General features: G+C 38.5%; 1 protein-coding gene across 4 annotated transcripts in view; it reads left to right on the forward strand.

Moving 5' to 3' along the window:
* PLS1 (plastin 1) overlaps positions 1-11,931 on the forward strand; it is a 38,995-nt gene that overhangs the window by 7,211 nt on the left and 19,853 nt on the right. For 2 of the 4 annotated variants that reach the window (XM_021394074.1, XM_021394073.1), the window contains exons 2-3: positions 480-566; positions 10,362-10,470. In XM_021394074.1, coding sequence (XP_021249749.1) covers positions 10,401-10,470 — 70 coding nt within the window. In that variant the 5' untranslated portion in view covers positions 480-566; positions 10,362-10,400. The remainder of the gene's footprint in view (positions 1-479; positions 567-10,361; positions 10,471-11,931) is intronic. The other 2 variants (XM_021394075.1, XM_021394072.1) reach the window with 1 other exon arrangement.

Here is an 11,931-nt window from a genome sequence, read left to right on the forward strand (position 1 = left end):
TACATAGATGAAAACTGAATTGCTGAGGAGCATGAATATGCATTTATGTTGTTACTCTTAATTATCTTCACATGATTAACTTCTGGGGGTGACCTTACGACTAAGTTCATTAGTAAGAGTTAGCCAGCGTCTCTCTGGTGGATTTCTAGCATTTGTAGCAAACGAAGGGTTCTGCTGCAGAGACTGGCAGGGCGCGCACTGTGAGATAAAGGCAGTGGTTTTCTAAAGGGTGCTCAGCTGCACTGCTTTAAGATCTCCTTCTGCCTCTTGGGCAGTTTGATCATTGGTAGATTTGTTCATAATTTTGCATTATAAGTTAGGTGCTAACTCAATGTTATTTTCACAATAGGAGAACAGAAAAATGATCCGTAATGTTCCAGCTGGCCTGAAAAAAAGATGTATTATTTTAAGTTATGATTAGTGTAGGAGAATAAATTACTAAATTACAATGAGTATCTTATGTCCCACCTCTTAAACAGCACCGAGTCAGGAAGAAACAGAGGCTTGGGAACACTGGCAGCCTTGCAAGAGATAACGTGAAATATTACAAGATTAAACAGCTGAAGGTAAGTACACATTGGTTGTAGCTATTGGAATGCAAAATCCAGCAAACTGACAAACTGAGGCAGGTAATGTGGGAAACTGGAACATAATAGTAGTAAATGCTCATGGAACTGAGAGTGACAGTTATTGTGCTAGAAGCTGGTACCTGGTGAAAAACTGTGTTACTTGTTTCATTTTATTGTTTTGGGCTTCTTTTACTTACTCACTGTAAATGCTGGGAAAGGCTCTAAAGTGACACTGAAGTTGCAACTGATTGCCTTTAACAGTACTATCCCTTTCAGAAGGGTAGTACTGCAGTTGTAATTTAAAGGGAGACCAGAAGGCAGTGAGTCAGTGACTTCCACAATATTATCAGTTCTTATATTTTGACGGAGCTTTTCAGTACTCCACCCATTTCCGTCAAATGAGGCTCTTGTCAATGCATGGTGAGTTCTGAGCACGGGTTTGGCTGCATGCTTACACAAAGGTCTTACTGATGTGATTGTTTCAGTAAGAATTTCAGCTTTTGTTTCCTAAACAAGATGCATACTGCAGAATGTTTATGCAGGCATTTGCTGTGAAATTCTTCTGTTTTCACTGATATTTTAGTTCCATGTTAACAAAAGCTGTATGTGCATAAACCTAGCCAGAAAAAAAAGATTAAGTATCACTAACCAGTGTGTGTTTCAACTCTTCCTTTTGCTGCTGTAAACTTGATATGTAACGTCAGCCTAGGCACAAAAGAGTACCTTCAGGATGGAGTGCCTGAATTATCTTGCTTTGTTAGTGTAGCCTTTCCATTTATATTTCAGTGAGGTTTGCATCAGGGAAATCTAACAGTAAAATCAAATTTGGATTTTAAAAAAGTATATCTATTTATCGTAGCCGTGAGAGGTAATCAAATGGGTTTTATTACAAACTGTTTCCTAGTTTTTTGCCAAATTTTCTCTATGTTGATGATGGACACTTTGCATCTAACATTCATTTGCATGGAAAAGCTGCTGTGCTACTTGGATGCATCTTGCCACAGTGTCTGTGTTGGACAGTGTCTGGGTTTGCACCATGTGCTGTGGGGTTGTGTTGATAAGCCCATGGTGTTTTCTTGCTCTTGGTGGCACCACCTGAGTTATCAGCTTCATTCTCCAAGGGTCATTTTTGCCTTTCTGTTTATTACTGCAGCTTCCCCCCCCCCACTTCTATTGAGTCTGCTTTCTGAGTTCTCAGCGCAGCCCCTGCTCTCCATGGTTAGCAGAGGACTGCACAGACGTTCTTACCGCATGCTGTGTCATTTTGTTAATCTCCTAATTAGAAAGTACAACCCTTGCCAATTCTAGCCTTCTGGAGATGTGCATTTGCCTGGTGGATTACTGGGTGGGTGCTCTGAGGGAGTGCTGTGCAAGCAGAGACGTTCACATGGGGGAAGACAGTGGGTCCAAGGATGAGGTCAGTGAGGTGAGATGGAGGTGCAGGAGGAGCTGGAGAGGTATAGTGACCAGGACCTGCAGTAAGGAGGGCCTGGGATGTCTGTGTGTGGGAATTCAAGCGGGTAGTCAGCATGGGACATAGGTTTCAGTATAATAAACTGTTTTTTGGAGAGAATCCAATGATCTATCTATATGGTGGATGATATCACTGGAGATAACAGAGAAAGTCATATGAAGTGCAGTAATATACTAAATTGATTGAACTTCTTGTAAGAGACATACATGTTTTCTGTTCAGGAATCAATCTAATGCTTCCAAGACCAGTGTAAATATGACTGTGGTTATGCTTTGTAAACAGCTTAATGGTGATGCTGATAGTGAGGCAGTTTCTTCCACCAAGTCACCTTAATCTGACCCACATGCAAACTGTTACTGCCCTGCTAATTAACTTGAAGTTAGCTCTGCAGTCATGGATTACTTCGAATACAGACATTGCCACCTGTAAAATAGAAAAACAAGTTTTTGACTTTATAAACTGTTCCTTTAAATGTTTAATTTGTATTTAAAAAAAACGAACAAATCTTCATACTCTTGGATAAAAAGATGAGCTGGGGGGGTAGCTTCACTTCTGCTAATGTTGTTTTGAGTTACAGTGGGCAAGATTGCTGGTGTTCTAGAGATTGCTAAACAGAAAGATGCTCTTCTGCATGAGCTCATATTTGCCAAGGGAATTCCCTTGTCCCAGTTCTCTGGATGCAATTTGTGCCTGTTCTTCCCGTGTGTAATTGTGGCATGCAGATTTTATCAGTGGCTGCAAGAGTGTCTTATCTGAAAATCCAGATATCTATTTTAAAATCCAATAGTGAACGTCTCTATGATTTTCCATGCATGTAGTGAACTATGTAACTGAAGTCTTGAGACACATTTGTGTTTTCACTAACAGCGGCACTTCTGTAGTACCACTAAATAAGAGCTGATTCCTTTTCTCTTGGCGGAGGGAAAGAATCATTAGAAACAAGTAGCCTAAATACAAAGTTTGTCAGTAGTTTGTGATTTATTTATGGCATGATTGTTGGAGATTCTGAAAATCCACAAATTCAGCTGATACCAGTTGTAGTTGCTGGTATTCCCGAGCCTGAACACTTGTCCTTAGTAACTCTGGTACCTCTGCTGTGGGTGATACCTGATCGGGTGCATTGTGATCCTCTGGAAGAAGTTCCATAAGCGCGGGTGGCAGTAACTGATCTTTAGACCAACTGTGAGGCTCAGACAAGGTGATTCAGAGCTTGAAGCCATACACCAGGGGCACATTTTCATATCTTGTAAAGCCATGAAGACACTTAAGCTTGCATACCTCTAGCTCAGCGTCCAAGCTTTCTGACTGGAAATAGAAGAATCAAATGTCTTAAAAGGGCAAAATAGAACTCTCCTTTTCTCCTGCAGGTTCTAGCAACTTTGTTCTTGTTTATTGTATTTCATTTTCTTGAGAACATAAGCTTATTTTATTTATAAGACTTGAAAATATTCTTAGTGAAAACAGTATCTTACTAGTGGATAGTTGCTATGTTTAGGTGAAATATGAAGTCCTTGTGCCTTCTGTAATCATTTCCCAATCAAATATTTATGTTGTTGAGGAATGAAACAAATGTGTAAAAAATATTTGAAACTGAGAATGAAAGAGGTTTAGATAACACGAAAGGTAATTGAGATTTATGGTTTTAGTGCATTCAAATTCCCACAGTGCTTTCATTTTCCTTATGTGCCTGTGCTTATCCTGGCAAAACCTGAATACTGTGTGCGTGCGAAAGTTAATGAACTTTCACCAAGACAAAGGTTATGCATAACAAATCTCAGAGTAAGGGCCACTTTAGCAGATCCACTGTGTCCAACCTTTAGTTTGGATCAGAGTTCTTTGACTTTAACCATGTCAGAGCTTCTGAATGGAAACTATTTTCATGTCCCTTAATTTGTTGTTTATTATGACACAGCTGTTGAGTATTTTGTTAGATACTGTACTTTGATTCTCCTCATTCTAATTTATTGGAAAGCTGATATATTTATATTACATTCAACGTTCAGAATTCCTAATCTGGAAGCTTTGATTAAATCAGATATAAAGCGCAGTTTCTGTATCTTCTCAAAACCATGATGATTTTGCTTTAGAGGAGGGGATGTCTTATTTTGGAAGACAATCTATTTCTGTATTCTGAAAAACAGAAGTGTTGTCTCTTTTCAAAGGACCTATGGAAAATAATACTGATACGCTTGTTATTTTCAAGTACTAAACAAAAACTCTTTGTTGCGCAGAAGCAAAGTTGTGTGTGTATATTTTTTTTTCATTACCTGGAGATGGCTTGTTAGCAGGTAGGGATCCCAGGATGCACTTCATTCCAGATATACAGTTTTAACTTGCTCACTGTTCTGTGCTACTTGTACTCTAACTGCAACTAGCATATTCTCAATTATTGTATTTTATAAACATTAGGAAATTAGCAATTGGTGCTAACATCAGAAAATCCTTGCTAATGTGCACACGACTCTGTGGGGCCAGTGGTGCTGATCTGTATTATTTCAGTATCCCAGTTTCACAGAGTTTAGATTTGCTGCTGATGTGCTCATTAATATCACAGTTTGCTGTAGTTAAGCAGCTGATGCAAGGAAAAGCAGAGTGTTGGCCTGCAGGCTGCTGTGGGACTGCACAGCCTGGGGATCGCCTCCCCGCTCTGCTCGGGGCCTTTGGAGCTGGAGGGGCAGGCGCTGTGCCTGCCCTGGGAGGTACAGGGAGCAGGGGGAGAGGGCACTCCTGCTTGCCACACTCTGTTCTGCACTACAGCGTGCTTCCTGCAGGTGAAATGGAGGAGTACAGCCTCAAGGAAACCTTGACACGACGTGCTGAAGCAGGAATTTTAAGGAGTTTTATCTATCAGACTGCGTCTTGGTTAATGTTGGATGAGCAGACGTTGCTTGGCTTGTGGGTATGGAGTAGGTGTGTTTGAAGGCCCTGTTTTGGAACACAGATGGGATAAAATGGTTCGAGTTTTTTGCTGAGTGCAGATGAAACATGTCAAGCTTATAGGAAAAGAACCAAAACAGGTCACTCATGGCCTGAGATAATCTGTTTGGGAAAACTCAACCCAAACTGTTCTCGTAGCTAAACTGCAAACACCTGAGGGTTTCCAGAGTGTTTTAGGAAAGGTATTTCTATGAACTCTGCATACAATAGCATTGTTTCAGAATTACTTGTTCAGAGGTGATCCTTCTGGCATAGGTAAGTTTTCCATTGATGTTTTTTATTAGTGCTGAATGCAACAATACAAAGCCCAGGCAGGCTGAGATCGTGTTGAATGATGTATGTGAAGGAAACTGCATGAAACTGATACCATGGATGAATTTGTATGGCTGTTCTGTGCACTCAGCAGGCAAAGGAAGCTGGAGGTGTTTTGTTTGGATGAAAAGGTAGTGCTCTAAACTAAACGTACCTGCTTTGTAATAAGCTGCTCTTCATCCTGATTTAAGTCTCACAAAATTATTCTGCTAAGTGAAATTATTATTTATTACTGTAATAATTGAGTTCATATAAACTTTCAGAAATTACTAAATGCTTTTGAAGACCATAAATCTATCCAGTGATGTTTATAAACCAAAGCAGAAAAAACTCATCCTTGGATCGTTTGATATAATGAAGGTTCACACTGACTGTATGATGTTTAAAGAACTATTTTGCTTGTGTATTTTTGTTTTTATGTAACAAAATAGAATTTCAAAAATGCACTTTCTAGTTCATATTACTCTGTTAATGTTTATACCTGATAAATGGTACGCTGTCTCTTCTTTTCTTTGAAAAATTAGTTCCACACTTCAGCGGTTGTTCTTTTTTTTATATGTATGTACATCTATTTATGTTTGTGTTTACAGAACTAATAACTTTGACTTTCTGTTGTCTCCTGTTTTGAAGTTATACAAGCATCATCTGCTGCACAGAAATGGATGTATATATATATATATATATATTCTTTCTAAGGCCTGGTGCTGATAGCCCATTGTTCTGCAGGTGTATTAGATTCCCTCATTCTACCCTGAGAGGACAATTAAGTCATCTTTCACTTCAGATAGCACTGTGCATAATTCTCATCTTTCTCCTGCAACTCTTTCCTCTGGTATGAGACAAATAAACTGTATTTCTGTATCCTACACCAATTTAACGATCTAAAAATAATGATACCACTGAACACTACCAATTGAGTGTTCATTTTTCTCATGAGGATTAAAAGACCACATTAAAAAGTTTTATGGGCTTCTACTGAAACACCTAAAATAAATTGCCCTTTCACACTGTTAAATGATTAATGTAGTTGGCCCCTAACCATTTTTGTATTTGAAGGCCAAGAATAATCTTGGTGTATGTAAAAAGATCTTTCAGTGTAAGATGTGAAAAAAGATTGGGCAGAAGTTTTAAATTATTGAGAAAACAATAGAGATGTGTACATATATATTTATATGTTCGTATAAAGCTGAAATTCTGTGTATCAGTGGCACTTACTTCCAATGCTTGCTGTTTACACAAGTCTTCTCCTTGGTCCCAATATATTTGCAATTCTTTTCTTCCCTGACATTATACAATTTTCTCTTCTTCCTGAATAAGGAGAGTATCTGATGCGAATCCTCATTATGAAGTTTCTTTTTTTTTTGTCTTATACCTTCATTTCTTGCAGAAGCAGGACAGAACTTGTAATTTAATCTGACAAGGGCTTAAAAGTTGGTTTAAAGAATGCTAGATAAACTAAACTTTGCATTAAACTGTATGTCAACTTGAGTCAAAGCCTGATGAGTGAAGAAGAATTTGAATACCTCGTAATTAAAGATATTACATGCCAATAACCAATTGTTACAAAAAGCAGTAATTCTTCTGCACAGCCTGTATTTGGTAATTATGCTAGCTTGGCTGCTGTTAGAAACTACAGACCTAAGGATGATGCAGAGAGTAGTATCTGCACCAGGGACAGAGGAAGTTTGTTTCTAATACCAGATAAAAAGAACAGTAACAAAAGAAAATAAGCTCTTGAGTCAGCTTTTGTAATGTCTGTTGTGGCTGTGGAAGCAGCAGCAGCATGAGAACAGGGCAAACAGAATCTGAAATGAAGAGGTGGAAAAGAAATTGCCGATTGCCTGCAGGGATGAAGGAAACCATTGGGCCTGATTGCATATCAGCTGGTCATTTTTTTTTTTTCCTGACAGCTTTGGTAATAGGTCAAAAAGAGAAAGGAACTGCAGTTTGGGCTGCTCACTTTATCCCTGGCTTTTATGCACATGCAAATACTCCTCCACGCACAAAGAAATATCATGATGATACCAGCTGTAGTTTGTGTTAGTGTTGGATGTGGAATGTTTCCAGACTCTACTGTATTGTCTTCAAATACAGAAAGCCTTCCAGGAGGAGTAGAAGGTAGGTTAGGGGCAGATGAGTATTGGCAGTTCATGCTAAGCATGTTGGCTAGGGCTTAGGAGAGGATCAAGGGTCCTTTCCCCCCATGAAGACAGGGCTTATTCCTACCCTGTACAGGGGCAGCAGGAGATGATTTAATATAAGCAAAGGCTACAGAGAATCTTTGTCATATAAACACTATCAGGGTATAAATAAATGTGTTATCTGCAAATGGACATATTTTATCAGCAGGGGCCATAGTTCCAGTAGATGTGTACTTTGTAGACTTGATGTTTTATCTTGTCAGAATTGCTCTGGGTGGTGATACATGTGTGCAAAGGATTTGTTAGCTTGGGTTCAACAGCTTCCTGGTTCAATATTGAAATCTACTGATATGTCTAAAAATTTCAGGTGCTGTCTTTGCTTGCTCAAACTAGGTCGCTTCTGAATGCCAGCACAGTAATTGCAGCACTTCTGCCATTTAAATGACCAGCTAATTTGCACAGTAATTATATAATAGGGTATTTAAGACTGCTCTTTAAAGCTGAAGTATTAGCTTTATTTATCTGCTTCATTGTAGAATAGATGTTGCTACAGTGTTACTGAAACACCCAGTGTCTTTGGAAATCCAGATTGGTGTTTTCTGAAATAGAGCATGATAGGAAATCTAAGTTAGTAATTGTAAAAGATTGAGAGAAAATAACTGTTTGATAAATTCTGACTTGCAGTAAAGATAAGCAATTTAAAATGTGAACATTACGACAGAAATGTTGTTGCCTTTTGCATCTGAGTGGCTAAATATTTCATTTAGGCTTTGACATCTTGTTTTTGTATGTTAAAGTACAGTCTTCTATGTCCCTGAAGCTTCAGTCCTTTATGTTTCATTAGTAATTTAGATTTCAATGTTTGTATTTTTTCAATTCGTTCTTTGTTTCTTCATTCTTAATTGCCATGTCAGATTTCTGTTCAAGGTATTTGCACTTCCAAACACATGTATGCAAAGTTTTCATTTGTTTGTTGCTTTAGTACAAAGACTGGTGCGTGCTGCCAGTAAGCTGAGGAAAATGGATGAGTGGGACTTTAAATCAAGTACTTAAATAAGACGGAGTGACATGAAGGAAAAAGACTTAACTCGCCACCCACACTCAAGGCCATATCCTGTGTGACTCATGAGAGCAGTCTCAGCGATGACAGAAAATATTAACATAGATGAAGCAGACAGGATTTAGTTAAAATAGCACATGTGTTTAAGAACTCTTTTTATTTAGCATCATAGAAGAAAACTAAACTAGTGTGGGTTTACTTTTAAAAAAAAAAAAAAGCAAAAAAAAAAAAGCAGAAACTTTAGCTGAGATGAAATCAGTTGGTTAACACCTGACTTTCTTGTTCTCTTATACAGCAGTGTAAGTGGAGATAAGGAAATGCCTATGCTGCAGATAGGGCCCAAATGAATATTTTACTTTTGTACTTAGAGACAGTCACTCACTGTTCTGACAAATGTTTTCTTATGTTATTTGCTTAAATGATCTGGCAATGCAGCTCCTACCTTAAGAGCTTTCTTCAGTCTCTTGGTATTTGTTTTCCTTAACATCAAGGCCTCCAATTGAAGTTGTTATGTGAGAATCTCAACTTCCAAGCCATTTTTCTTTTTGAAGAAAATGAGCATAAGCTTTAAAATGTGAACTCGTAAGATCATGATTTTGAAACCAGGGGACAGTTTAGTGGCTGAAGTGAAGCAGTGTTACGCTTATTTGTCAGACCACAGAAATTTATTTTGTGTTGAAACTGATTTCACAGTAGAGTAGGTATAATGCCCATCAGCAGCACTGTAAGCATTTGTTTACAATGTTCACTAGAGCTCCAGGAAACCCACCTGAGTCCGGGCACACCAGTGCACCTCAGCTGCACGTGCCCTACCACCTCCTCTCCAATGTGCTGCTGCTCTGTGCGGTCATTTCAGCAGGATTGTTTCTTACTGTCACGTAGTGAAAGGTTGAAAGAGAACCGACACAGCTAGAGTGGAGAGGGAATTATTTTTCAAACAAAAATTCAGATTGATGATAGTAATCTCCTTTACTCTGAATCAAACTTTGATTCCACTGTTCTAGTCTTATACACCAGAGAGGAGAAAGTGTGCAACTGGGCAACTTTGACTGGGGTATTAGTGTTGTTGTCAGTGTTTGTTTATAAAATAAAAGCAAAGACAAAGCTCTCCTGAAGTCAGAGTTACGGCACCTTCTGTAGCATGCTGTGCACCAGCCCAGTGCCATGCACAGCTCTGCCATGCTAAGATGAGTGACACAATAAGCTTAATTGTATGCACAAATAGCACGTGCGTAGTGGAAAAAGACTAATGCAGATATAATCTTGCACATTAAGATAATTGAGTGTAACTTCTGTTCAAACTTGTACTGGCTAACCAAAGGCTGAATCACTCTGTTGTAGAGAGTCTAGATAAGAGGAAACAAACAAATATTTGTCATGGGGTGTTATTGTCAGCCCTTGGGTGGGTGTTTTCAGTTTGGATTTGCATTTTTTATGGAGTTGGGTGGAGAGAGTAGATTCGTATTGAGAGTGCTGTCACTGAGCTAAGTTAAGGCCCTTTATTCCCTGCTCTGAGGGTATTGCAAGGTCATAGGCTTTCTGAAACCTGTTTTTTGAAATGTGAGGTGATGGTTTTCATTTTGGAAGAATCCTCAAATGTTGGAGATTGATTGTTGGTTAATGCTTATTCTATTTGAATGAAATCATCCAGAGTATGAAAGCTGTTGTCACTACTGTCAATCCTCAGTTGCTGTTACAGGGAGAATTGCTGGGTGTCTAATGTGCTTTACAGTGTCTGTAATGTTGTAAGTGTGTCAGAGGTGGGGGTGCCATTCAGGTCTGGTGCCTCATACTGAAAAGATGAGTCCCTTGCATTTGTATGTGTTTGAAACTGATCTCTTGTAATATTTTCTATCCATTGTTGTTAGGTATAAGGAACTGCGGACAACGCTTCTTGCTGTTAGAAGATGGAGAACAACGTAACTACTATCTCTCGTGAAGAGCTTGAAGAACTAAGAGAAGCATTCAATAAGATAGGTATGATTTGACTAAGAAGATCTTAATGTTGCCAGTAACGCTGCAGAGCCATGTACACTTTTGCGGAAGAAATCTTTATGGATCAGTTTATATTGATAGTGCTGTTTTCTTTCTGTTGTCAATAACAACTAAGAAAATAGAAATGCTTACTTAAAACCCCTTCTTTTCACCGAAACTGTATGTTTGTTCACCTCTTCGAGTTTCAGCAATTAAATCACATACATTAACTTTTTATGCTGAACAGTTGCAATGTTTATGCTATCGTATTTGCAGCGTTGTAGGTCTCAAAAATTAGTTACTGGAACTTGTTAAATCTGAAGAAAATTTTGCTTTTTTTTTTTCTTTGCTATTAGATCCCTCCAGTTCGGTAAAGAGACTACTGGAAAGCTGTGTGTTTAAAAATGTGTAACTTTGTGAGTAGTATGGAAAAGATAAACTGGGTATTATTCTGTTTCTGTCAATGCAGGTGTCAGGTGATATCCAGTAAAGTATGAGGAAGTTTAAAACAAGAAGCAGTGACTTTTATGCATGAGAAATAATGAAACTGTGAATTGATCAGTGCTGTTTTTGAGGGAAAAGATGGCTAGAAATGCTAAGGAGTAAGATGCGTCCTTTGAAGATAATTCATGAGTTTGTCATAAACATAATCATCTTGATGCAGTCTGTAGCTCAGGATAGCTATAGCCTCCAGGAGCTGGAAGGACAGACCAAAGAAAGACCTCTGTGTACATCTGTCAGTATAGGGGCAGCTGTTCGGGTAGGTAGCTGCTCACTGGGTGTGCCGGGCAGCTTTCCTGTACATTTGTTTCACACCATCTGCACTCTAGTTGCTAAAAACCACTTCTTTCCTTACTCTAATATGCTTTCTGTAAAACATAATAAATATAATCTAGCTTTTCTTTCATCTTTTCATTTCAGTATCTTTGTGAATGAATTGCTTGCAGCTGCATTGGTAAACTAAAAGAAAAAGAATGTATTTAAGTCTCTGCTTGTCACCATGGAAACTTACCCTCAGTGAAAAATGAACTCAGAGAACTAATGTAGCCAGTAATGTGAGTGAGATGAGTGCATGTCCTCTGCTCTTTAGACCATACTTGTTATTATGTGTGTTGTTGTGTGCCTGATGGGTAAGCCAGACAGCGGATGAATTAGTACACACACAAACAAACCTTCACTGTACAGTGATTTTGTGAATTGTGGGTTGTGTCCAAAATAAAACCTTTTGTTAGCAGTGAAATGTGACTTCCTTATGAAGCAGAGCAGAAGCTATTTAGTTAGTATGGATTACATGGAAATTAGTGCATAACGATTAGCTATGGCCAGAGATCAAAGCATAGTTCTCTACTTGCCCTTCTTTAATGTGACATATATTCATTCACTCAGGTATTACTGGCTAAGTTCTGATATTAGGAAATATAGAAGAAAGGAATTTTTACTAGTGAACCCAAAAAAAGGTGAAAG

The sequence above is a fragment of the Numida meleagris genome, chromosome 4 (genome assembly GCF_002078875.1).
Source record: "Numida meleagris isolate 19003 breed g44 Domestic line chromosome 4, NumMel1.0, whole genome shotgun sequence".
Lineage (NCBI taxonomy): Eukaryota > Metazoa > Chordata > Aves > Galliformes > Numididae > Numida > Numida meleagris.